This window comes from Puma concolor, chromosome A3 (assembly GCF_028749965.1).
Source record: "Puma concolor isolate L17-30 chromosome A3, mPumCon1.1.hap2, whole genome shotgun sequence".
Taxonomy (NCBI): domain Eukaryota; kingdom Metazoa; phylum Chordata; class Mammalia; order Carnivora; family Felidae; genus Puma; species Puma concolor.
Window position 1 is genome coordinate 136,990,362 of NC_141669.1, and position 27,807 is coordinate 137,018,168.

At 44.7% G+C, this 27,807-nt stretch overlaps 2 protein-coding genes and 1 pseudogene across 9 annotated transcripts in view; all 3 read left to right on the forward strand.

Moving 5' to 3' along the window:
• LOC112869430 (neuroendocrine secretory protein 55) overlaps positions 1-2,131 on the forward strand; it is a 53,956-nt gene extending 51,825 nt beyond the window's left edge. Inside the window, 1 exon segment of the mRNA XM_086702594.1 lies at positions 2,059-2,131. The gene's annotated coding sequence lies outside the window, so the exon portion shown is untranslated.
• GNAS (GNAS complex locus) overlaps positions 1-17,330 on the forward strand; it is a 55,174-nt gene extending 37,844 nt beyond the window's left edge. For 2 of the 8 annotated variants that reach the window (XM_086702586.1, XM_086702590.1), the window contains exons 2-13: positions 2,059-2,131; positions 5,298-5,342; positions 9,646-9,700; positions 9,791-9,910; positions 11,793-11,890; positions 15,264-15,318; positions 15,452-15,525; positions 15,641-15,699; positions 15,806-15,926; positions 16,067-16,197; positions 16,518-16,585; positions 16,803-17,330. In XM_086702586.1, the coding sequence (XP_086558712.1) occupies positions 2,059-2,131; positions 5,298-5,342; positions 9,646-9,700; positions 9,791-9,910; positions 11,793-11,890; positions 15,264-15,318; positions 15,452-15,525; positions 15,641-15,699; positions 15,806-15,926; positions 16,067-16,197; positions 16,518-16,585; positions 16,803-16,949 (1,046 nt within the window). In that variant the 3' untranslated portion in view covers positions 16,950-17,330. Of the gene's footprint in view, positions 1-2,058; positions 2,132-5,297; positions 5,343-9,641; positions 9,701-9,790; positions 9,911-11,792; positions 11,891-15,263; positions 15,319-15,451; positions 15,526-15,640; positions 15,700-15,805; positions 15,927-16,066; positions 16,198-16,517; positions 16,586-16,802 lie in introns of all 8 variants that reach the window. The other 6 variants (XM_086702585.1, XM_086702589.1, XM_086702587.1 and 3 more) reach the window with 3 other exon arrangements.
• Positions 17,331-17,524: 194 nt separating this feature from the next.
• On the forward strand, positions 17,525-26,903 carry LOC112869077 (phosphorylated adapter RNA export protein pseudogene; annotated as a pseudogene).
• The last annotated feature ends 904 nt before the right edge of the window (positions 26,904-27,807 follow it).

Consider the following 27,807-nt stretch of genomic DNA (forward strand, 5'->3'; position numbering starts at 1 on the left):
AAGGCCGATTTTTTCCTTTGTGGTGGTGCTTGGTTTGCTGTTTCTGGATGGGTCACCTCTTTGTTCTCCTGGGTCCAGATTTCTATAAAGCAGAAAATTATTAATTAAGTGGAAACAAGTCTGGTGTTCTATGCATTTGCAATTTCAGTAATTAAATGATACATATGTTGAAGTCTTGCCTACAGTTTCTGAAGGTAGAATTATGCTATGTGAATATTAATATGCATATAACTTGATTTCAAAGTATCAGCTTGGAAAAGTCTAGAATCTTTTCCTGGGAATGCCATCTTGTTACCTGAATACTAATTAGAAACAAGTGTGACACTTAACAGTGCCTTAAATTTCTAACACCTTTGCTCTGTGAACACAGTCTCCACTTAATTTGAGACTGTTACTCTGAATACACCTTACATCCCTGTGGGCTCATCTTCCCCAGGTGTCCTAGTCTATCTATGTGGCTACATATTACCATGATTGATTGATAGCCTCTGGCGGGGGGGGGGGGGGGGGGGGGTCTGCAACCAAACTAATAAGCCCCCTCCCCAAGAGGAAACCTCATGATGCCCAAAATGCATCTTAATGACATAAATGTGGAAACTGAGGCACAAATCTGTGCCTGTAAGAGAGAGGTGGTGCACATTTTAACACTTCTGACAGAAGAATTTGGAGGTTCTGATTAATGCCTTGTATTCTCTGCACGGAATCTCTTAATAGTGCCTTTAATATTTTAATTTATTAGACGGGCTCATTAAGATAGAGTGTTTGCTTTGAAATCAATGTTTCTGTGGAAACTAATTTTAACTTTTACAGATATTGATTACAGCCTTGTGAAAAAGCAAGAGAAGGAGGAATGCTTTGCCCTCTGGGCAGTAAAACAAAAACAATTAATAAAATTAAAACTGAAAAGGGGGGGTAAAAAAAAAAAAAACCAAACAGATTTGTGTGGGAGGAGGGCCAAAAATTTTTCACATACACAGTACTTGTTCAAGAGAGTATACGTTTGCAAAAAAAAAAAAAAAAAAAGAATAAAAAAATAGCAGTCCTCCTTCTTGCTGGGTGGAACTGTGCTTTTTCCATAAAATATATGTTTACAAATGAAAGGTGATTTAAAATGGAGGCATGTGCTCCTTTTTACTGTTTAGTTGAGAAGGGCTCGAGGAATCTGAAAATCCAGTGGCTCCCTCATGATTAAAGTCATGTCCTTTTAACAGTACTTTTCGTAGTTGTTGCTGCATGCGAATGTGGTCGTTTTCAAGCACTATATTTGATACCAAAATGTATTTTTCGAGAAGATGACATAAACTGGATGGTCTTCCATTTTCCACCCCCCCCCCCACCCCCCGCAACATGGTGGTTGTATCCAAAGAGAATTTATCTTTAGGAAGATACCCTTTGCGGAAAAGGAGGATAAATGGAAAATTGCGGGGCGGGTTGGGGTTGATTTTTGAGTAGCCTGACGGGAGAAAAGCTGTCCATTAAAGAAGCTGAATTGTGAAAATTTGCGGGAGGGAAATGCTGCGTCAGTCCGTGAGCTGAAGACAGCGGTGTCTGGGCATTGTTTGTGAATCCTGGGTGTTTTAACCATGAAACCTCTGACAAACCGGGAATTCTGTGGCTATCTACATGTATGTGTATGTTTCACCAGTGAATGCTATTCAGTTTCAGTTTTGACTTCCAAGTTTCTCCCCCCACCCCCTCAAATGACAAAATTGCGTCATCCTGTCTTGGCCCCCCCCCTTGCTTTCCCACCCCACAAATTTGAAAACAACCAAAAGAAAACAAAACCCTGAAAACAGCAAGCCCTTTAATTCTTGTTACTGTGATGGCGAAAACACTGCAGGTAGACACAGAGTTGGACGTGTTACTTCGTTTTCTCTGCGTCGAAATGTCAAGGAAGATTGCAAGTCTGTTGTTTTGTTTGTTTGGTGTTTTTGTGTTTCCTGTTGTGTTGTTTGTTTTTTTGCGTGCTGCTTCTGTGGAAAACGCGGCAGCCCTCTTCCCTGCCCAAAGTGTGTAAAATGCCTCCCTCATAACCTGAGACTTACTTTCATTTTCTAGGTGCTGGAGAATCTGGTAAAAGCACCATTGTGAAGCAAATGAGGATTCTGCATGTTAATGGGTTTAATGGAGAGTAAGTGTCAACTCTGTGCTGGGGCACAATGAGATTAACACGTTTTATACTAACCTTTAGGAAGTTTAGGTAGATTTTGGGGGCTGGGCAGCCAATTTTCACTTAATTTTTTCAGCCTACATAGGAGAAAATCCAGGGAAGAGCTCTTTGGAGATTCCCCCCCTTAGACTCTTTGGTGCAGCAATAAATAATCAAAGTAATAATAAAGCACCAGTGTTGTTGTAAAACTATCCCCCCCCCCGCCCCCCACCAGGGAGAGAGCACCTGGCTGGCCCCATGACAGGTCTGCTGCAGACCTGCTCAAATTTTGGTGCAGTGGGTCTCTGACATAGCTGACACCTGCTGTGACCACCCCCCTTTTCAGGCAACCTGACCACTGCAGAGAAGCGCCCCCCCCCCCCCCCCCAGCAGATTTCAGCGCAATGCGCCATTGCGGGATGTATTAAACTATTAGGGAGGACATTGTTTCAGTAATATTCTCACATGAAAACAAAGTTGAAGGAGACAGCCCTTGTTAATAATTCCTCATTCCCTCACCGTCCTCCCCCCGCCCCCCCCCCCCCCCCAGAAATTAACATTATGGGCAAATCATTGTTTCCCTTTCTAAAAATCAGTAGTCTTCCCTAGAGAAAGAAGATGGAGACTGGGAGTTAGGTACTTCCGGCTGGGTCAAGGGGCATTTTTGCCTTTGAAAAGTCCTTCGAGGCATCTTGGTACAGGACAATTTGACAATACCACAGTGAGAATAAAGATGAAAAGAGAGTGCGTGTACTAGAGATGTAAGAAATGGGGGGGTCACGCTTGCCATGAAAAACATGCAAACAGAGGGGAGCGTTCAATACACTCAGAATTTGCTTTTTCTGCCCGGACCCCAGATGGACCCTTCCCATGTGAAACAGAAGGAGCTAAATCTGCCCGCCTCTGTTCTCACTGGATGACAGCAGTTAACCTTACAAACACCTGAAGACACTAGTTTACAATTACTAGCTGGTTAGCAATCCCATTCCCTTTCTTAAACCTGGATTCAGTTGAAAACTTGTCTCAGTTTGGTTTCATGGGGGGGGGGGGGGGGAAGCATGGAGTCAAGGTCGCATAGTTTAATTCAGTTATGCGCCAAAAGCCCCCAGAACAAACCAATAAAGAGGCAGTTACTGATACCTACTATGCACCAAGCACCAGGCAAACAAAGATGAATTTTCTCACCTTTCAGAGGTACAAGGACTGCGCCTGAAGGCAGCTCTTTATGGAACATTCTAGAATTTCTTAGGTCACATAATCGGGGCTAAGGATGATGTCACACATACAAATGGACGGTTTAGTTTAGGATGCTCTTTATCCTTGAACCTCGAATTCAGAAGGATGGGCTGTTTTACCAGTTTTATGAATGGCTCGTTATCAATATGGATATACAGGCGGTTAATTGAGTAGCTCGCTCGCAGCTCTTAATTCCTGACACACCCTTCAATAAAGCCCTCTTTCCAGAGATTGCCATCGGTTGATAAACAAAAAGCCAGAAACCGACTTTTTAGCTATGTGAATTTGTAATTTAAAGAAAAACCTTGCATAATTATTTCCCTTGCATCTTGCCGGGGAGTGCTTCTTCATGAGGCTAGTTAAGCAAAAATGATTTGACCATGTACCCTCTAGATAAATATTTTGATTAAAACTGGACATGGCTAGCATTTTTAAAAGGATGCAGCAGCCACTGTTTACCTTAGCTCGAGTCCAGTAGAAGATAGGACATCCTTGCAATAATTTACTTAAGGTTTTATTACTCTACAGACTGCCCTACGGTTTTTTAATTTTTAGAGCAAGGATTCTCCTCCCTTAGCGAGCCAGTCTGTAATGCACATGAGGCATTTAAACCAGAACTTCTCTTTTCTATTTTCTTTTTAAAAAGAGGAAGCGACATTCCCAGTTTGCCTGCCTTGTAGAGGAAGCCATAGGTAATCTCTGAGGACGTTAAATTTAGCCCGTGGAAGTGACATACAGGGGAATTCTTCGTGTGAGTCTAGAAACCTTATTTTTATCTCCTTCAACTGAGCCTCCTTTTTTCTTTTTCCTCACTGCGGTATTGCAACAAAAGCGGTTTCCTTCTTCACTAGGAATTCCCTATGAAATGGTGACATCCATCCACTAAAGGGTGTTCTGCGTGGTGCAGGGGCCTTCTCCTCCTCGCTCCCGTAAATGTGCGCTTTGTTAGGGCTGGGCTAAGCTATGAGATTTGCCTTAACTATCCGCAGACTGCCGTGCTGGTTACATTTTGAGAGTAAGGTGTACTATTAATCTGACCTTCAGAAATTACAGAGGTCAAGTGCGGATTTTCCTAACTCAAAGCTAACTCTTCCTTACATTTAGTGCCAGGGCAGGGGTGGGGGGGGGGGGGGCGGGGGGAAGGAGTGCCATTAACACTGGTTGAGCTAATAAGCTAATCAATTAAAAAACTCTGTAGAACGCTTAGCCGTCCTGCCCTTCCTACCTTCAAGGAGAAATTCCTACCACTTATGAAGATTGGGTTTTGTTTTGTTTTGTTGGGTTTTGTTTGGTTTTTGGAGGTGTAGTGAGTTTTGTTCTTTTAATTTTTTTTTTCTTTTTTTCTTGTTTTATTTTTTGCTGTCTCACAGTTCAGACATAGTTTTAATTGATGACAGTTATCAGGAACGAGTCTATATAAATAAAAACATTTCCTAGGTAGTTTCCCTGACCTCAAGAAGGGAGGAAATTAATACTGCACCAGGAAATCATGGGCAAAAATCACCCGTATCTCTGCCTTTGTGTGTTCAGAACACGGTGAAAGATTGAGATCTGGGAGAATCCAGGAGCCTTATGCGCGGCTCTGTTCTCCAAAGAATTGTGAGATAAATCACTGCTTTATCTCCCTGATGCATGTACATTTAGTGAAGGCACAAGAAAATAATTATCCGTCCCTTCTGTATACCCTACCGGAGAGTCTCCAGAGGGCTCGGCTAATCCTGTGGCGGAGGTGTGGTGTTCTTTCCTCCACGGCCTGCAGTCTCAGTGGACATTGCAACTTAGCCAGAAAGGCGGCTGAGAATTAACGGGAGGATGGTGACCGTTTGTTTAGGAATGTAGAGAGGCTGTGTGGGGTTTTTGGGAAATTGCGGTGCCTTGCAGATTAGGTGAGCTTTCAATCTCTCTTTAAAAGGGGCGGCGAAGAGGACCCGCAGGCTGCCAGGAGCAACAGCGATGGGTAGGCACATTCAAAACCACAACAACTTTGTAACAAACAGACAAACATGAAGATCATCCTGGGAAACTGAGGGCAGAGCCCCCGGGGAGAAAACAAAACTCATCTCAGGGCCATCAGCCATCTTGGTATACGTGTTTGCACATGACACATAATCTCTTCACATTTCAGAGCAAGTGCAGTGCAAAACATAATTTTTTTTTTTTTCTGGCCATCCTTTAAATGTAATTAAATCCAGGTGGGGGAAAGTTAACAGATTTCAGCTTTAGACGATCAGTTTAAGATTTCGAGTATTGATGTTTTTCCATATGGTTTCTGTTTCTCCACCCACCCCACCCCCCAGCTCTCCATTTGAATTGGCTACTCGTTTTTAAAACTAGACTAAATTCCATCCACCCGCTGCTTGGTCTGATGTTAAAATTTCAGACTTTTCGGAGAGGAAAAAAAAAATCTTTTTCCTCTATTAAGATACATGGTGCTGCACCGTCTATAATTTGGGGAGGGGGGAAAAAAAACGCCTCGGCACCTTGAGGAGGTCATTGTTAAGAATGGTCTCGAAAAGCCTCTGATCTTTTAAAACTTCTCAAATGTATGTTAACCAGAGGCACTTTGCGTTAGCCAGTGGATAGGTAATTCACGATGGCATCCGCTTTTTATTTTTTTTTTCCCATTCATTATCAGTTTTGTTTTTCTTCACTTCCTACATCCCCGCTGCCCATCACACGCCGACATGCACACGCATGCCAGGTAGCCATCGCAGCTCAGCTATTTCTCATGAGAACACGCAGAGCCGACTGACCCAGCCTAGGGCATCTCAAAGAAATAGCTTCTGTGGCCGGGGGTGGGGCGGGGCAAAGGATACTGGGGTGGACAAAGTGACTTACACATGTCTGTTCATCTGTTTCTTTTAGAATGTATTATCCCTAGATGGTGGCTACAGTTTCTCCTCTTCCCGGCTATGCTATCCCACTTTGCATGCTGGAATTGCCTGGTCTTAGGAACCTCTAATAAGAATACTATTCTGTTGTGGGGGGGAGGGGGATGGGGCCCTACCACCTAACCTCTAAAGATAACTGAAAACAAAACAAAAAAAAAAAACAAAAAAAGCACAAAAACCCACAAAACTACAAAAAAAAATGGAATGAAATCCTTAATTGGCAAAAATGTAGTGTAACAGCAATCAAAAAAAGGCATCTACATAAAAGTGACTAATTGACAGTTTACTGTACCAAAAGTTGGCATCTGAGAACTATGACAAGCCCATATTGACCCCCCGACTCTGTACTAGATGCTGTGCTAGACCCCTGAACCCTACTAACACCTGCCTGCACTTCTATCTGTGACTCTGTTCTGCAAGTAAATATAAGTATTAACATACGTGATAAATAAAAATTCTCTGCATGTTTCAGCAATCCCTGTATCCTGCGTCTGTCTTCTGTCTTTCTTCTTTTGTCTGTCCTTTCCCACAAATGCACAAAGAGAAAGGTGTAGGACCAAAAGAAACTTAGTTATAGCATAGCCTTCCCCCACCACTTGGTTAGCTGAAGGGGGGGGAGGGAAGGGACTTTTAAAATAAAACCCCGGGCGATCGGCTTCATGGACATGCTGGGGGAGGGAGGGGGCCACGTCCCAAAAGCATTTCCGGCCCCACCCAGTGTTTTAGTCCATCAGATCAAAATTGTAGCGGTTGATACATAACTTGGCTTTGTTAAGTAGTTTAGAGACATCTGAGGAACTCTCTCTGAATGTCACCATCAACGTTAAATTCATTAAGCGATAGTAAAAATGATGATAAACCTGCCAGCCCCAGTATAATGTCTCCGTCTACATAGTAATTGCTTCAATGGAAGAATTTTATGTTTTAGTATTACACACCCGAATTAGATTTTAGATTTCTCTTTTAGCTGTTTTATACATGATCTACTCCCACACCTATTCACATACGTAGATGAATACTGAACACGTTCTCAAAATATCCGTATTTAAGACTGGAAGTTTTCCAATTATCATACTACTACTTAGACCAAAATATCAAACTGAATGAAAGAACCTCCTTTCTGGAAGTACTTTCCTCTTGCTCCATGTACATCTGGGTAGTTAATACCCGGACATCTCTAATTTTAACCACTGTGGGACCTTGAAAGCTAGGGTGACGTAATGGCTCTCATTACCATGGAAATGGAGCCTGTTTTTCATGAATGGGATTTGTCCTGTGGGGTCCTAGGTAAACCTGGGCCGGTGTGCGAACATTAGGGGCAAACACGCATCCTTTCAGCATTTCTGACGTCTACGTAACTGACTCAGACTCCAGCACCAAGTCTGGACATGGTTCCTGATTTCAGAAATGAGCTTCACGGGTGCACACACACGAGCAGAAAGGTCCCACAGGGCTCAGGGCTCCCGTCCCTTTCCATGGAGGGTGGCGGCAGTAAGCAGGAGTCTGGGGGCCAGGGGCACCCTTGCCATCGGGGTGTGGATGCCACGCTCCTGGTTTGCAGGACCCCTCTTGCTGTCCTGCCTGTTCCTCAAATTCGCCTGACTCCCAGCACTTGTAAGTGGCCGTGAGGGGGTTCCTGGTACGGTCTTTTACCCCCCAGCCTCCCCCACTGATAAGAACACCTGTAAACCAGCTTTTTAGTCTGACGTTAAAAGCAGTTGCTCCAAAGCCAGTTTAACAGACAGCGGGCTGACCCTGCCTGGGAAACGGGGGAAATGAAATCAGGAAGTGTGGACCCACCCCTCAGATCAATAGGCAGATCTTTATTTTGGTAAGAATGAAATACTTAATGCTAGCTATTACAGCTCCTTGAAAAAGGTCACGAGCGGGATCTTCGGAGGCGGGGGCAGAGCTGTTGGCAGGCGAGCACACGGCTGCCCCCCTCCCCCTGCCCCCCTCCCCCTTCGAGAGCTCTCTTCTCCACTCCGCACTCCTAACCATGCTGCCAGGCTGCGGTTGCTGTCACTCCCCCTCCGCGTCTTCCCTACACTAACACACTGTCGCGTTCTGCTCCTGAGGGGCCACGGGTTTAATTTCTACCTCCATGCCGGGACTCCTGGTGAAATCAACCAAGTGAAAGCGTCAAAAATGAGGAATTTTGACATTTTCTTTAAAAATTATACACAGCAAGGAAAAGTGAGCCCCGTCTCCTCTCCTGCCTCCATGGCGCACTTTTCAGCTTCAGTTTCCTCTGGGAGGGGGGAGCACCTTAACCTCCCCGTGACCGTGCTGTCTTGTCCCGGGGCTCAGTACACCGTACGTATGTCCTGAATATTGGTTCCACGCCCCCCACCCAACACCACAAGGTTGAGGCAATGGGTGTATTAAGATTTATACCCCAAGCAAGAGGTCCTTTTTATCCCCTGAAGACACAAGCTCTAGAATGTTCTTTGGTCGTGTCTCCAATGAAGGACAGTTGCCGGAAGACCCCTACAGCACTTGAATTGATGTAACTGGGTGTAAACATTCCTCCGGGGGACCCCAGAAGCCAAAGGGTGTGACCTTTACTTATGGTCCCAGTGACCCTTGAATAAAGATCACCATGTCCTATATGACTTACATTCGGGTCATAATTAAAAGGCCACTAAACCTCTAACCTCCAACCCCCCCCCCCCCCCACCCCAGCACACGAGTCCCAGACCATACAGACTTCTGGGGGGCAGAATCTCATTTTATCCCTATTTACATTGAGGGACCAATGTATATTATCACCTAGGAATGTCGTTGCCAGCTGACTGACATGATGACTTAATAAAAATGGCCTCAAAGCCTCAGAATCTGTAATCTCACCATCTGCACTCACTGGTTCTCTGTATACTAAGCCAGTGACCAAGTAAGCCCCAAGAAGAACCATGAAACTTTTTCTCCTCCCTAGTATGTGATTGACATCACCCTCTTCCCCCCAACACAAACACACACACGCACGCACGCACACACAGGGATGTTGATAAGGGCCAGGAGGAGCCTTTTAGGAAGTGTTGGTGTGCAATGGGGGCTTCAAAAAAAAAAAAACTGGAACCACATCTGAAATAGTCCATGAACCAGGTCTGACTTCTGGTACAGTAGCCTTGATTCTTATCTCGATGCCAATCTGCTAATCTGCCCCAATCGGGCGTGTCCTCGGGACACATTTGGGAGGTTATAATTTGAAACCACCTTTATTCAGGAACCTCCACTCTGTACAGATCTGAATCCGCAGGTCTTCCAAGAACAGAATACTATGCTTTTAGTTGGAATATCTTGACTAAAGAGACGCTGTTTGCCAATGTGATGCAATATGATTTCTTTTTCTTTTCAATCCCACTGTAGTGAGAAGGCAACCAAAGTGCAGGACATCAAAAACAACCTGAAAGAGGCCATCGAAGTATGTGTTTGGGTCCTTTGTCTCGTTCTTCTCTTAGCTCCCCTTTCAGATAGCGCTGTCCCCCTGACTGCTTTGCTAAATCATTTTCAGACCATCGTGGCCGCCATGAGCAACCTGGTCCCCCCCGTGGAGCTGGCCAACCCTGAGAACCAGTTCAGAGTGGACTACATTCTGAGCGTGATGAACGTGCCCGACTTTGATTTCCCTCCCGTAAGCTAAGCTCTTGAATCATTCCTTTGCCCCCTCCCCTGTACAGTGGGTGGCACAGGGTGATGAGCTCTGGTGACCGGTCACCTGTGCATCGCAAATCGGCACACCTGTGTCAGAGCCACAGTTCGGGCCGAACACATTTCTGTGATGCTGATTCTTACAAAAAAGTGAATTCCGTTAGGGCTCAAAATCCTAATCGTCATTAGGGCTTTGCTCAAGATGGGTGAGTGGAATTCTGTCACCCCTTGTAAATCTTCCCACCCCCCCCCCCCAAGTAAGCATCACACTTCATTCTCACGACGTTAGATTGTAGGTTTTTATAAAGGAAAACGTCGTGAGCTGCGGCAGCCTGAATTATTCCCTCGTACACGTCTTGTGACAAACAAAACTGTATGTTAAATATGGCACACAAATGCTAATTGTCCAGTTAAATGAAAGTATCCAAAGATACCAAGGAATGCAGAAGTGAAGTGCGAGCCCTGGGTTTTATAAATGGAAGACATTCTCCTTTTAAACAGTTTACTATTTGACCTTTATTAAGGTTTTTTTTTTCTTTTTATTTTTCTGTAAAATCAGTGCTTGCCTTGGGGCAGATGAAACCTTTTCTCTTTCTTTTCTTCTTTTTTTTCCTTTGAAAAAAAGAAAAGAAAGGACTTTCACCTAAATTATAACTTGGGAGAGTTTCTTCTGCCCATCCTGGTTGATGTGCAGGACCCTGTTTACAAAGGTTCTCTGTTCCATAAAGAACTATTTTTAGGGAACACAGAAGGAGCCATACCCAAACACGTTTTGACCCCTCTGTAGGGGAAGAGTAGTTTATAAGAGGGGGACGGGAAACAAGATGGGAAGATGCACCAGTTTATAAGGCCCAGAAGGAAAAGACTTGTCTACAGTTAGAACAATGAGTTATTGTTGCCTTTTGTCAGGCTTTCCTGGGAATTTGTGTTTGTGTATTTTAAATGGGCTTGGCTGCAAACTTACGCTAGCAGGGAAGCAGTATTAATAAGTATGGCTAGGTGAATTTTTTTTTTAAATAGCGTGTTTGAAGAAAACTCCAGCAGTAAGAACAACACACATAATGCGTGTTTCTAATTGAGGGGGAAATGGCAGCCTACTGAAAATGCACCAGAACAGTAACCTTTTATCAGTCGTGCCGGCATCTGAACTTTGTGTCCCCTACCTGCTTTTAGTCCTTCTCTTGGCTGAATTCACACTGAAGAAAAACCCTCTCTTGCCTTGTAAGGGAAGACTGCCCCCACAGAATTAAAAATGTGTTCAAATGACACGTGAATCATAACCGACTGCAATTTAAAACGACACAGTTTATTTGCTTTGTTCCCATTAGGACCCTTCCCAAAGGACAGGCACTGACAGGGCCACGTTTGCCAGTGGTTCCCAACCATATGACTTTTTTGGTAAAATTCAGATTTTCCTGGAAGGGAACTTCATCCCAAGCACATCTTACAAATGAAATATCTTGTTTTCACAACACTGAATCATTTCTTGGCATATTCTCCTAATGCAGATTAATGTATATCTTTCCCATATAAGCAATTGTGTAAAGAAGCAAAATTATTCGGTAGGTGACTATGTCCCGCACCACCCCCCCCCCCCCGCCCCCCCAAAAAAAAACCTCACCTAGGAGAACTACCCAAGACCCGTAATTCACAAGAAGAGACAGCAGGAATTAATTACTCTGGCTTTTAATTACGTTTCGCAAATTGAGTGAAAACCCTTTTGAGCATGAAGTCGTTAACTTGGCTCTCAACTGGGAATCCCACCCCGTGCTGGTCACACCGTGGACCGTGGGGCGGGGGTTAGGGGGGCGGCGCGGTGACGGCCTGGGCACAAGCTCATCGGTGGTCTCTCTCGTGTGTCTCAGGAGTTCTACGAGCACGCCAAGGCTCTGTGGGAGGACGAAGGAGTGCGTGCCTGCTATGAGCGCTCCAACGAGTACCAGCTGATTGACTGCGCCCAGTAGTGAGTGACCTCTCTCCTGCCTCCGCACACGGGCCGGGCACGCCTTGAGAAAGTGCTAGAAGCCTCTACTCCCGCTTGTCAAGTTCTTTGCGGAAGAGTTGCGTTCACAGAGGCCAGCCAGTCATTCTCACCTGCACTTAGAAAGTTCTAGTTGGAGTCATTTGTTCTATAAAGCCCTTAATTACACTTTTTTAGTGCAGCGACATTATTTTATATAAACAATTAGTGCCTTTTAGAGCAAAATGATAATTACTTGCAAAAAGGTGACGCTCGGAATTAATTAGCTTGAGGTAATTAATTGGATTGACCTCCAAGCTTTTAGAAAGAGCGGGCAGCTCTCGCACTTTGAATAATGTAAAAATGCTGTATTTTATTGCTATAATTTAAAAACCTAGGGAAATGGTGAGGACAAAAACATACCTCCCCCCTCCTCGGTAGCTAGCGGTTGCCTTGCTATTTCTGCCATCAGGTAAGTGACTGCAGTTAGTCGAGTTAGGTTTTGTGTTGAATTCCATGTCCTACCCTTATCCATCCACACTGGGCTTCGATTCGAGGATGCTTCCCCCTATGGGGGGGGGGGGTGCTTCTCTGTCCCCCCTTCCAGTGGACATGATAACACATACCTGGAAAGTTGCCTTTTTTTTTTTTTTTTAATTTTTTTTTTCCACGTTTTTTATTTATTTTTGGGACAGAGAGAGGCAGAGCATGAACAGGGGAGGGGCAGAGAGAGAGGGAGACACAGAATCGGAAGCAGGCTCCAGGCTCCGAGCCATCAGCCCAGAGCCTGACGCGGGGCTCGAACTCACGGACCGCGAGATCGTGACCTGGCTGAAGTCGTACGCCTAACCGACTGCGCCACCCAGGCGCCCCGAAAGTTGCCTTTTAAATAGCTTACCACCTCCCTCATCCTGTACATGTTAGATAGCGAATACGTGATGGTCAGAGCCGTAAAAAAATTCTTAACATTGCTTGTTGGCTGCTGTTGCACAAACATGCTGAGGGGTCGCAGTTAAAATATTCGGAAGCTGGAGTGTCTTGTGACCGGGCAGGTGGGGGGTGGGGGAGGCAAAAGACATTTGTGGGGTTCCAACCTTTCTTCTATAGGTAGCTGAAACTCAGAAATGGCTTTGCTATTATGTAGAAAATACTAAGTACTCAGGACCAGGGTTCCAGGCTGGCTCACCAGAAGCTGAAATTGCATTACTGAGGAATTTATTGTGAATACCAGTTGAATAAATAGGAGGCAGGAAGAGGTAGCAGCAAACAAACAGCAAGTTCCCTAGAATCCTGTTATCTGCAAATCACAGAGGCATTTGGTAGGGTCTGTGAAACCTATCAATTTATCTTTCCCTGGTCCCGCCTTCCCATAGGAAGTGCACAGTGGATTATTTCCACTTGTCACATAGAGGGCTTTTTCATGGCTGGGTATGCAGGCAAATCTGTGTATTTTCTCAAGGACAGAAAAACAGTCCATCTTGGCCTGTCCCTGTGACCCCAACCCCCTACCACTTCTTCAACAAAGTCCCTGATTTTCTCAAAAGTTTGAACTGAAAGCTGGAAGTGCTAATTATAGTAACTCAAAACAAATGGAAATCCTGGAATTGTTTGCGTTTTGTATTTTGGATCCAAGTCAGAAGTACAGGTACAACATTAGGAGGGTTTAACCCTCCCAGCTTTCAGTGTTCTGGAAGGGGGAGGGCGTGACAGTTTCATTAACAGTCATTTAGCCAGCATTTTTTTTGTTTTTTATTTCACACCATTTAAAAGTTTTCTTTTAAAGCAACGTTAAACTGCTCCTGCAAGTTTATCAGAAAATGGCAACATCTGCACCGTTTATGGAAAGTTTTAAGGAAACTGGTGGGGGGGGGGGGGTTGTGGAATGAACATGGCTTAAAACTTTTAAAATGTCTTCCCTGGCGGGATGATTGGAACAGCCCTCTGTGCACACTGACCAGCATGTTTCTGGTTGAACTGCCTTTATGTTCAGGTTGCCATACGGGTACCTTGACTATTTCTTAAGCTGCCTATTTTTATTTGTTGAGCTGGGGTTTGGCTGGCCTGGCTCCAGATGTCTCTCTCACAAGATTTGGTGCTGATGATCTATTTATAGAACTGTGGTTCTGTTGCCATGGCAACGTGCTGGAGGCCAGGGCGGCTGGGGAGCTATTTCTGGACTGGTGCTCTAATGTAGGACTGATTGGGCAAGTTAGTATATCCTCTAAGCCAGACTAACTCTAAAGTGGTAAAAAGGAAGGGGGGGGAAAAAAAACTTACAGAATTTTGTTAAGTAGATTTTTCTCTCTCAGGGATTTTCTTTTCTGATTAGCCCACTTTTAAAACAAATTCCAAGCCCCCTTGCCTCCCCCCCCCCCAAAAATAACCCCCTGGTTTTAAACTTAATTTTCCATATTAAATGACCCCAATCTTTCCAAAGTTAGTTTTCCTAAAGGTGTGCCCAGTGAAGCAACACGGGCAGGACCATCCTTGCTTTGGGAAGAAAGTTATGGCCACTGCCTGCTCCTCGCGGAGAGCCTCCTTAGCGTGCATGATGGGCTCTGGGGCTCTGAGCCCCTCTTCTGTGCAGGACCCTTGCCATGGGAAGATCCATAACCTGGATGGCTGTGAGGTTTCTGAAAAACGCAAAGTCCCCTATCTGGAGTGTTGTATTTCATGGACCCAACAGAACGGAAGGGCACTGTGTGCTTATTTCCTGTTCGGTGTGGTTAGGGCAGAAAGGGGCCCTTTGTGTCCGCCTCCTTTGTTCTCTTTTAATAAGCGAGATTCTTAAAAAGTAGGAGGAAGGGATACCCATTCTGAGTAATTCAAACAATCTCATTTTCATGAGTCCCTGGAGGGGAAAATCCTTGCTGCTTTTAAGTGTGCCATTTTACTCTTTACCCAAAAACAGTGGAATGAAGTGGGGCAGCATACAGTTTTGGAATTACTTGTCATTTTAGTCAAGGCCAGATAACTTGAAAATTTTAAATTTTTAGTCCTTATCAACAGCCCAAGCTCAGATAGGCCTGATTTCGGGCCCTCTGCCGGTTGCCGGGCGCGGAACCGAGACCAGAGCCAGCCCTGCGCTCGTCCCGTGCTCTCCCTGTAGGCCGGGCCCGCCCCCCCCAGCGAGAGTCCATTTTCCCGGTCCCTAGATCTACCAGCCAGATAGGGTGACCTTAAACGCTGCCTGCGCTAACCCCTCATAGGCATCGAGGCCTAAGCGTGAACGACAAAGCCCCCACTGACTTCCTGCGCCTAACTATGACACCGTCGTTTCCACTGAGCTCAACTAACTGTACGGCGAGGCGGGAATTGCGGGCAAATGCGGCATGAGCTCTTGGAACACCCCGGTGTGTCTGTCTTTTCCTCCCAGCTTCCTGGACAAGATCGATGTCATCAAGCAGGCTGACTACGTGCCCAGTGACCAGGTACGCAGAGTCCTCAGAATCAGAGGACTTGGAGCCCCCTTTCCAAGCTCGTCAGGATCTCTGCGCCCAGTGGGCGGTTGTTAATATTCCAGTTGGATTCGGTGAGATCCACTGACCCGGGTTTTGTTTTTAGGATCTGCTTCGCTGCCGCGTCCTGACTTCTGGAATCTTTGAGACCAAGTTCCAGGTGGACAAAGTCAACTTCCAGTAAGTGAACGATCCCCTTCCCAGAAGGGACGCGTTTCCTTCTGTCCCGCCAGCAGCAGAGTGGCGGGACGGTGTCAGCCCTGTGGGGTGACCGGGTGTCCTCTGTCTCCCGCAGCATGTTCGACGTGGGTGGCCAGCGTGACGAGCGCCGCAAATGGATCCAGTGCTTCAACGGTACGCAGGCCGCGAGGAGCTCTGCTCTGGGGACACTCTGCTCTCTTGACTGTTAAAGGTCATTCTCGCCTCTAACCCACACTGCTTCTGCTTTCTTGGGCCGCAGATGTGACTGCCATTATCTTCGTGGTGGCCAGCAGCAGCTACAACATGGTCATTCGGGAGGACAATCAGACCAACCGCCTGCAGGAGGCTCTGAACCTCTTCAAGAGCATCTGGAACAACAGGTGTGTGGTGCCCCGCCCCCCGGCTTCTCCCAGTTCTCTCACCCCGGGGTCCTGTCCCCGATCTCCAGGCCCCCGTGCAAGCGCGTCAACCCCTGAGTGCGTCCTTGTCCTGGACCTTAAACCTGCACCCTCTCTGCCAGATGGCTGCGCACCATCTCCGTGATCCTGTTCCTCAACAAGCAAGACCTGCTCGCTGAGAAAGTCCTCGCTGGAAAATCGAAAATTGAGGACTACTTTCCAGAATTTGCTCGCTACACTACTCCCGAGGATGGTACGTACGACCTCCTGCCGAGGGCCGGGCCCTTCTCGGGTTCACGGGGCCTGTACGCTCCTGAATATGCCGGACGTGTCCGTTCCCGGAGGGTTTTCATGCCAGTGGAGTTTAAGAGTCCCCTCAATGAACAACCTCTAGAAGAAAGGAAGCGTTTCTTCTCTGCGTTCCCGCCCCCAGACTCTAAGGGAGCTTGTAGGGAAGCAAGAGAAGCTTCTTTCTGCCTATTTGCCTATGGAGAAATGAAGGGGCCCCGGTGATGCCAGCTCTCTGGCTCTGCTCGCTGAATGACGTTACCCCGATTTTTCTGTTCTTCGTAGCTACTCCCGAGCCCGGAGAGGACCCACGCGTGACCCGGGCCAAGTACTTCATCCGCGACGAATTTCTGGTGAGTAGAGACCCTTCTCTGGTTCTCTCTTGTTCTTTTTCTCAGCGGTGTGAATTGACTGACTTAAATGTGGGGACTGACCTCTCCAGTTCCCTTTTGTTTCACCAAGGACCGGTGTGAACTTTAGCGGAACCTCGGTAGCCGGTCGATAGTCTGTCGTAGGTGCCCCGCGGGCGACGGTGTGGTCTGACTGTGTCGTCTTGTGTTTGTGCCACAGAGAATCAGCACTGCCAGTGGAGACGGGCGTCACTACTGCTATCCCCACTTCACTTGCGCCGTGGACACCGAGAACATCCGCCGTGTGTTCAACGACTGCCGTGACATCATTCAGCGCATGCACCTTCGTCAGTACGAGCTGCTCTAAGAAGGGAACACCCAAATTTAAGTCAAGCCTTAAGCACAATTAATTAAGAGTGAAACGTAATTGTACACGCAGTTGATCACCCACCATAGGGCATGATTAACAACGCAGCCTTTCCTTTTCCCCCCAAGTGATTTTGCGAAACCCCCTCTTCCCGTCAGCTTGCTTAAATATTCCAAATTTAGAAAGCTTAAGGCGGCCTACAGAGAAAAAGAAAAAAAAACAAAGGCCACAAAAGTTCCCTCTCTTTCAGTAAATAAAATAACAGCAGCAAACAGAAATAATGAAATAAAAGAAATAAATGAAATAAAAGAAATAAATGAAATAAATATTGTCTTGTGCAGCATTAAAAAAAATCAAAATAAAAATTAAATGTGAGCAAAAGGATGTGGGTCCTGCCAGTTATTTACGGTTTCGAGCAAAAGCCCCCTCGTTCGTGGTCTTAACCACGTATCAGAAGTCGTTAACCTAACGTGGGTTTCTGAAAACAATTTGCAGATAAAGTCCACCCCTGCCCTGGACCCAAGCCCGGGCCCCACACAAAACCATTAGTGTAAAGAATTCGGCATTGACCATCGATGGCCGCCTTCTCCGTTCGATCAACCTCCCTTGTACATGTCTTCACAGTGTGCCTGCTGGACCTGGAGTCTCCCCCAAATGGGTGTCAGGTCTGGGGCTCCCCGGCTAGCTGGAGGATATGGACTCAGTTATGTGGGGGGAAATGGGAGGAAGTCAGTGTTGCCAATGCACGAGGGAAGGTGGGGTTACTCGTGAGACGGTGTGCGACGTGGGCCCGGAGCCAATCACCCCGTCATGCACTTTACATATCTTACGATTCTGTTGGTTATCCCTCGAAGCTGGGGACACGATGGAACGGGAGCCATCGAATAGAAAGAAACGGTTTTGAAACAAATGGTTAAACATTTGGGGGGAAACTTAAGCTGGATCCCTACCTTGTTCCATACACCAGGGAATCTTCTGTGGCTCAATCATATGATTAAATACAAACAAGTCCTTGAAAAAGGATATTTTTACAGTTAAAATACTGGTTTGTAGAAGGCCTAGGCATGACCTAATATCCAAAAGCCACAGGGGTGGGGTGGACTATACAATACGAAGATCACATGAAACAAAATATGAAGGGGGTGGAGACTGGGTGAAGATCTCTAACAAAGAGTTGATTTCCCTAATAAGCACAATACTCTTAAAAGCTAATCAACAGTCGTAGAAATGCAAAGTATGCGAACATACAGTTTAAAAAAGAAGACACAATTAACATCAGGAAAAATGGGGAGTCTCCTAATGCACGACAAAGTTGCATTGTTGGGGGTGGGGGTGGTCAGCCTTCATAGGCCCCACATGGAACTCATTAAAGCTATAATGAACCGTGGCTTGAACCTGGGGTCTACTGGAGCCCCCTTGATCTTCATCCTCGGGCTCATCCCTTAAGCTTGTGGTCCCCCCGGCACTGCTTCCTGGAGCAGCGGGGGGAAGTGCACCACCAACCACCGCACCCTCTGAAACTGGTCAAATGAAATATCAAGTCGATTCTGTAAATCAGACCAAAACGCCACTTATTTTCCAGGTAAAGTTAATCCGAACCAAATTAATCCTCTAGCATACATAGCTCATCAGAAGTGAGCAAAATATAAGCCCCAAGGAGGGAAGAGAAAGCAAATAACCTATTTCCATAAACCCTTCGAAAGCTTCCTATGTAATATTCCATCCACATAAAAACTGTGTGTGTATGCTATGCAGATTTAATCGCAAAACAACCCTTAAAAGCCCCCCCAAATACACACTCCCCCAAATTAATAGCAATCTACGTAAGAGATTATGCAAATATGGCCAAAGACCAGCCCACCAATCCCCATCATCCTCCAAAGTACTCCAAATACATAACTAAAACCTGTGTACCAGCCATCCAGACCACGGCCCACCAAGATGACCGACTCTTCCAAAATGGCTGCCTGTATGCCCCCTCCGTAGAAATCCCAGAACCTTCTCTGAATAATCCACATAAGATTACCGTAACACTAGCCACAGATCCATCAAAATTAGCAAACAAATCCTCAGGCCATAGAGCAGTTACACCAAGAACATGATACCCCAGAACCCTACCCCCCTCGCTGGTCCACACTGGCAGACACTTTATAATGACCTCCAGAGGGAGGGTCATAAAGGCCACAATTATCCAGTACCTGTTATGTGCCAACCACTGCCCAATGAGCTTGTTTTGGCCATCACCACCATTTTACCAAGGAGTCAACAGAGGCCTAGAGAGGCCAAAGCACCTTGCTACAAGAAACATGGCTACTAAACAGAGAAAATGGGCTTCAAACTCAGGTAGCCAAACCCCACTGCTTGACTACCACACCATACTGTCCTTCTAGAAGATAAAGAAAAAAGAGGGAAAGGTCTCCTTTGTTCTTTCCAGGATGCCAGCTGTCAGGAGTCCATGACTTGTGACCCCAAAGGGAAATCCTGCAGGGCTCTCCTGGATCCCAGAGCCAGTCAGGTGGTCATGGGACAGATGGGTTGGTGGTGGAGCAGGGAGGGGGTCCTGTTCCCTCAGAGGGTGGCGCTGGACAGACTCCTGCCCTCCCGCCGGTTCAGAGGTTTGCTGTGGGGCCACTGTCGGCCACTCAAATGTGTCTGAGGGTTCCTTCTATTCCTCAGGACTTACTCCTACTTAAAACATCCCCATTTCTGTTTTCCCTCTGAGCTGGCCCCAAACATAACTTGTAGAGGGCCACTTTAAAATCTAAAATCTAAGATCTCCAGAAAGCCAAATAATTATGAAGAATTTCACTGAAATCTTCGATTACAAGTAGCCATTAGTTTTTAAAGTTTCAGCTGAATTTTACATCTCTGTTTGAATGCAGAACAACCTATTTTTCTACAGGTAACAGTTTGTTAACCACAATGTTTTAGGTGTCACTTTTGTTACTCACGGTGTTTTAGATACCACGTCCCAAAGGTACATAGACTACATAGAACTACGGACCTTTTAGAAAATAAATAAAAACACAGTAATAAACCACCAAGCCCCCAGTAAGGCCTAATATGAGGAGGGTCTAGAATTGAGCAAAATCTTTTTTTTATTATTTTTTTAATGTTTTATTTATTTTTGAGACAGAGAGAGACAGAGCATGAATGGGGGAGGGGCAGAGAGAGGGAGACACAGAACCCGAACAGGCTCCAGGCTCTGAGCCTTCAGCACAGAGCCCGACGTGGGGCTCGAACTCTCAAACTGCAAGATCACGACTTGAGCCGAAGTCAGACACTCAACCGACTGAGCCACCCAGGCGCCCCGAGCGTAATCTTTACCCATCTTCATTTTTATTTAAATGTGGGCAAAATCACACCCCCAAAATGACCACCACTGCAAAACCCTTCTATGTCAAGTGGCATTCTCTTCTAATGGTTTCTTGGACATCTGGTCATCTCTTTATACAACAAGTGTATGGGGATCCCGTGTGGGACCTCAGCCAGCCACTGAGAGTTTTGCTCTCGTGGGGTTTCTATTCTATCAGGGGAGGCATACATTTACTAAATAAATAATCAAAAGAATTCCAGACGGTGACAACGTCTCTGAGCTAACGACAAGACTGGGGCAATGGGGAATGGGAAATATTTACGGAGGGATTCCACTTGCGGTAGAATAGCCAGAGAGGGCCTCTCGAGGGAGGTGACTTTTCTTATGGGAATGCAAAAGATGACAAGGGGCTAGCCATCCATATATGAGTAGCTAACATCAGTATTTTTTATTAATGTTGATTATTAAAGCATTATAATTGGGGCATCTGGCTGGCTCGGTCGGTGGAACATGCATTCCTTGATCTTGGGGTCATGAGTTCAAGCCCACATTGGGTGTAGCGATTATTTAAATGAATAAAAAACTAAAAAAAAACACATTATAATTAATTCTTATGGGTTACTTTGCCATGAGATTAAGTGCTGTCCTAGGCCCTTTTTGTGGACTATCTCATTTAATCTCTTTGAAACCCTTTGAGGATGCGTCCTGTCATCTGTACAAGATGGACCCAATCTGTACCCCACTGTACAAAATTGTGAAAAGTGGTATCTAAAACACTCTGAATAATTTATGCAAATTATGCTTTTAACAACAGTTACACTAAAAACGCCACTGCAGTAAGCACTTAATTTGAGGGATTGCTACCCAGGTTCCTATTTTCGAGTTAGGGGATTTGGTGTCTCTGTGATCATCTTTCTGTGCTTAATTAAACACTCATATACTATGAACAACTCAAGTTTTCTGGTTTTGTCCCATTTATCCTCTGTATCGGTTAAGAATGTGTCCGGCTGCACACAACAGACCCCTGACCTGGAGTGGCACAGATGAAAAGAGGCTCGTAACTCACTTCACAAGAATCCTGAAGAATTCTGAGGGTGGTTTCTGATGTTATTTAAGCAGCTCATCAATGGCAGGCCGAGGCCTCCACGATTCTCTTGGCTTCTCTCTCAGGCTCACAAGACGGTATCACATCTTAGCCCAAGGCAGAGAGGACAGGGACAGACAGTCCAGCCACCTCCCTCTTTTATCGGGAATGCAAATGCTTTGTAGCTGCCCTTCCATTTTCTCCACCATGTGAAATACACACAGATGCCTGGAGAGCAAGATAGTTAGATGGCTACATAAGTAGCTAGGTAGCTGGGCAGACAGAAAAATATATATTTAATAACAATATCTCTCTCTCTCTCACACACACACACACACACACACACACACACACACACACGACTGATAATTTTCTGTGGCACAGACCTTGAAGGAACATCTAGAAAGACATATCGAGTTCCTGCAGTTTTTAAGGATTGGGGAAGAAGACAGGAAGAAACTTTCAAATCATAAGAGATTAATTTGTAGAATTCTATGTAAATCAGTTTGAAAGCCTAGATGAAATAGAGGGTTGTCCAGAAAAAACACCGTATCTCAAAACTGACCCCAGGGGAGACTAAATAAATAAATAAATAAATTCTAAGTAAATCGGTTACCATAATACAGAGCCTAGTGAAGCACCATGACAAGAAGGCTCGGGGCCCTTGCTGGAGTGGGGAGGCAGTGAGTGGAAGGAAACATGAGGGAGGCTTTGGGGGCATCTGTTTCTAGACCTAACTGCTGATTAAACAACCATGAGAAAATTTATTGAGCTATACACCTATGATTCATGCAGATTTCAGTCTGCATACTTAACAAATGTATACTTTGAAACGAGAGAAAGGAAGAAGGCACCAGACCCAGGTCGTTTCGCAGAGAATTCTACGAAACAGTTAAAGATCAAATAATTCTAACGCTGCTTAAATTATTCCAGAGTATAACCAAAGGAAAATTTCAAAGTTATTATTGTAAAGCAAGTATAACATGGATTCTAAAACATGCCAAACACTGCATCCGAAAATAAAATTATAGACCAATCTCACTTATGGTATCAGTGTGAAAATCTTAAAATAGAAGCAAACAGAATCCAGTATTACACTTAAAAAATAATACATCCTGGGGCGCCTGGGTGTCTCAGTCGGTTGGGCGTCCAACTTTGGCTCAGGTCACGATCGCATGGTTTGTGAGTTCAAGCCCCACGTCAGGCTCTGTGCTGACAGCTCGGAGCCTGGAGCCTGCTTTGGATTCTGTGTCTCCTTCTCTCTCTGCCCCTCCCCCACTTATGCTCTGTCTCTATCAAAAATAAATAAACGTAAAAAAATTAAAAAAAAATAATAAGACATCACGCCTAGGGGAGATGTATTCTACAAATGCAAGGTCGGTTCAATATTAGCAGAACAGCAATATGTGCCAAAATTTAATACCCATTTATATTTTTGGAAATCCAATAAAACAGTAATCAATGGGTGCCTTCTTAATGTAATGACTACATGTATACTATATATATGTATATATATATAAGTATATATATATATATATCTCTGTATAATATACGTAGTACACCGTATATGTGCATATATAGTACCTAAAATATACCTTATCTCCTACATGTTTTATATATTAATATACTAAATATTATAAATATATTAATTATATTTAAATATATTATTAATATTAATAATTGATTATGCAACCAATTACTATAGACATATTAAATATCTATAAAATTTTTTTCTCCCCAAACCAACATTTTACTTAATGAGAAACCTCTAAAAGCAGGAACAAGCAGGAACCTCTAATGTCAGGAACAAGAAACAAAAAAGACAAGGATGCCATATTGCCATACTATTTATCATTGTATTGGAAATATACACTAATTCAATTAGACAAAAGAAAGCAATTAAAGGCTTGAGAACTCGAAAGAAAGAAGTAAAACTTCTATTTTTATCTTTCACTGCAAATGATGTATCAGGAGTCCCCCAAAAAAATCCACAGAAAAATTACTAAAAAAGTAAGAATGTAGTAAAGAACAGGTTTATGAGATCAACATGAAAAATCAGTAGTCTTTCAACAATAGATAGAACATCCAGACAGGAAGTCAATAAACAGCTGACATGAACAATACTATCGACCAAGTGGACCTAACAGATATATACAGAACTTTCTTCTGAGCAGGAACAGGATAAATCAACGTTAGGTCACAAAACAAATCTTAACAAATTTACGAAGACCAAAATTATTCTAAGTGTCCTTCCCATCCAAAATGAAATAAAACTAGAAATCACTAAGTAACAGTAAGAAATGAGAAAATTCAAATATGTAGAAACTAAACAATACATTCTTGAATGACTTTGGGGTCAAAGAGGAAATTAAAAGGAATTTTAAGATTTTTATTTATTGTTTGTTTAAAAAAATTTTTTTAGGTTTATTGATTTGTTTTGGGAGAGACAGAGACAGTGCAAGTGGGGGAGGGACAGAGAGAGGAGGAGACAGAGAACCCCAAGCAGGCTCCACGCTGCCAGCCCAGAGCCCGATGTGGGGACCAAACCCACGAAACTGCGAGATCATGACCTGTACCAGAACCAAGAGTTGGACGCCTAGCCAACTGAGCCACCCAGGTCAGGTGGCCCAGATTTTCTTTTTAAGTAACCTCTACACCCAACACGGAGCTCAAACCCACAACCCTGAGATCAAGAGTCACGTGCTCCACCAACTGAGCCAGCCAGGCACCCCGAGGGGAATTTTAGAAGTACCTTGAGACAGACAAAAATGAAGATACAACACACCAAAACCTAAGGGATGCAGCGAACAGAGTACTAAGGGGGACGTTTATAGTGATCAACACCTACATTAAACAAGAGGAAAGATCTCAAAATAAACAACCTAACTTTACACCTCAAGGAACTAGAGAAAACAAACTAAGCATAAAGCTAGCAAAAGAAATAATAAGATATGGGCAGACATATATCAAATATAAAAACAACAGGAAAGAAACCCCAGAAGTTGGTTCTTTGAGAAGATAAACAAAAGCAACAAACCCTTAGCCAGACTAAGAAAAAAAGGGAGAAGACTCGGGAGCATGTGGCTGGCTCAGTCTGTGGAGCAAGTGACTTTTGATCTCGAGGTCCAGGGTTTGAGTCCCAACTTGGGTGCAGAAATTGCTTAAAAATAATTTTTTTTTTTTTTAAAAGAGAAAAGACTCAAATTTAAAAAATCAGAAATGGGGGCACCTGGGTGGCTCAGTCGGTTAAGCGTCCAACTTCGGCTCGGGTCATGATCTCGTGATTCGTGAGTTCGAGCCCCGCATCCGGCTCTGTGCTGACAGACCGGAGCCTGGAGCCTGCTTCGGATTCTGTGTCTCCCCCTCTCTCTGTCCCTCCCATGCTGTGTCTCTCTCTCTGGTCTCTCAATAATAAACATTAAAAAATTAAAAAAAAAAAAAAAAGAAATAAGAGTTATAAGGGAATATTATGAACAATTCTATGCCAACAAACTGGATAACGCAGAAGTAGATAAACATATAACCTACCAAAACTGAGTAAGAAGAAACAGAAAGCCTGAACAAACCAATAACAATGCAGGAGATTGTATCAGTAATCAAAACTCTCCCAACAAAGAAAAGCCCAGGACCAGATGGCTTCATGGGTGAATTCTACCAAACATTCAAAGAAGATTTAATACCAATTCTTCTTAAACTCTTTGAAAATAACAGAGAAAGAGGGAAGACATCCAAACTCATTTTATGAATCCAGTGTCACCCTGACACCAAAGCCAGATAAAGATACCACAAGAAAAGAAAACTACAGGCCAATATCTCTGATGAACACAGATGCAGAAATCCTCAGTGAAATACTAACAAACCAAACTTAACAGCACATTAAAAGGATCATACACCATGACCCAGTGGGATTTACCCCTTAAGATGCAAAGATAATTCAATATATGCAAATCAATCAATGTGATACAATACATTAACAAAATGAAGGATAAAAAATTACATGAGCATCTCAACTGATGCAGAAAAACATTTGACAAAGTTCAATATCCACTCACGGTAAAAACTCTCAACAAAATAGGTACAGAAGGAACTCACCTCAACCCGGTAAAGGTCAACATGAAAAAAGTCCACAGCTAATACCATAATCAATGGGGGGAAACTCAAAGCTTTGTCCTCCAAGATCCAGTACAAGGCAAGAATGCTAACTCTTGCCACTTCTGTTCAACATAGTACTGGAAATTGTAGCCAGAACAATTAGACAAGAAAAAGAAGTAAACGTCATTCAAATTGGAAAGGAAGAAGCAGACGTATCTCTGTTTGCAGGTGACCGGATTCACGTATGTGGAAAACTCTAAAGACTCAAAAACAAAAAGTGTTAGAATAAATGAATTCAGCAACCTTGCAAAATTAAAAATCAACACATAAAAATTAGTCACGTTTCTCTACACGAACAACAAACTATCCAAAGAGGAAGTTAATTTTTTTGTCAAATTTTTTAACGTTTATTTATTTTTGACAGAGAGAGAGAGAGAGAGAGAGAGAGAGAGAGAGACACAGAGCATGAGAAAGGGAGGGGCAGAGCGGGAGACACAGAATCGGAAGCCGGCTCCAGGCTCCGAGCTGTCAGCACAGAGCCCGACGCGGGGCCCGAACCCACAAACCGCGAGATCATGACCTGAGCCGAAGTCGGTCGCTCAACCGACTGAGCCCCCCAGGCGCCCCAGCGACAGAAATGTTTTAACTCTCCTCCCACACCAGAGGCCTTTTCAATTTGGCCTCAGAAGCCAGAAACCAGCTGTTCCTGGAGGAAAGAAGGTTAACAACACAGGGGGTGCTGTGCTACAAGAACAGACTCAAGATGCGGTGGCCACTGAACTTGGTATCTTGGGAACGGAGACTGCTACTGTCAGAGGCAGACAATCAGAGACCTACAACTACTTGCTTGCTAAGAAACTTAAGAGGAAATCTCAAGAACATACACAAAAGAATTAGACAAACATGTAGATGATTATATGCATGGTGGCAAAAAAAAAGGGGGTGGGGTCAAAGGAAGAGGAAAATGGGCAAGGTCATCTCACACAGAAACAACCTGCCAAAGAGAGTCTGGGGGACAGACTAGAAATGAACTATCAAGGCCGGTAGGAGATCGCAGAGGGCGATCTGCAAGAGAAAGTGGCTGCTGAAATTTCATTCAGGTTGCAGAAACCAAAGAGAGATCTGATAAGCAGTGAGGCTGACTGGGGAACAAAGGGTCAGCTGAACTTCTGATGGAAACCGCTGAAGTCGCCTCAATGGCGGCCTTTCCACAATGCACGCTGGTTGAAGACCAGGTGGCGTTTTCCTGAATCTCCTGAAACCCATTCCTAAGTGTCGATGAGGAACAAATTGAGGACGTTTTCTGCGCTGGAAACCAAAAGGAGTAAGAACATAAAAAGGCTGCTCGGAAGAGAGGAACACAAGCGTTGGGGCGGGGGGGGGGGGGGGATGAAACAAGCTATTTAAGAATCTAGATGTTCAACAAGTTGACAAGAGATGATGAGAAACTTCTGCAAGTGATATGAATGAGGGGCTGGCCTCTCTCTCTCTTTTTAATGTTTATTTGAGAGAGAGAGAGAGAGAGAGCAAGCACGCGCAAGCGGGGGAGGGGCAGAGAGAGAGGGAGACGCAGAATCCAAAGCAGGGCTCCAGGCTCTGAGCTGCTGGCACAGAGCTCGACGCAGGGCTCGAACTCATAGACTGCGAGATCATGACCTGAGCTGAAGTCAGACGCTTGCTTAACCAACTGAGCCACCCAGGCGCCCCTGGGGCTGGCCTCTCTTGACAAGCCCCTGGGAGGCCGGGGAGAGACAAAGGTGGCCGCAGAGAAGCCATCAAGGTTGATGATTCTCACGATTTGGACTGGGTATCTTTCAGTACATTTTGAAGCATAAGCCTTTCTAAAATAACACTGTAATAAGCCATTTCTACTGAGATTGCTTTGTTTCACTTTGCACTGATAAACATAAAAATCTGGAGAGAAAGAACTATTTTCTTGTTTAAAAAAGAATTGCAGGGGCGCCTGGGTGGCGCAGTCGGTTAAGCGTCCGACTTCAGCCAGGTCACGATCTCGCGGTCCGCGAGTTCGAGCCCCGCGTCGGGCTCTGGCCTGATGGCTCAGAGCCTGGAGCCTGTTTCCGATTCTGTGTCTCCCTCTCTCTCTGCCCCTCCCCCGTTCATGCTCTGTCTCTCTCTGTCCCAAAAATAAATAAACGTTGGAAAAAAAAAAAAAAGAAAAAATAAAAAAGAATTGCATTTGTGGGGAAATGAATGTTATTGACAGAAACATTTCTCAAGTCTGACAAAATACTTAAAAGTATATAGCAGAGCATTTAGTTTCCCAATCTGTTGTATGTGTTGTTACTAATCGATAATTACTTTTGGCCAGGCCATAGTAACATGCTGTTTAAAAATGCTTCCTTTTG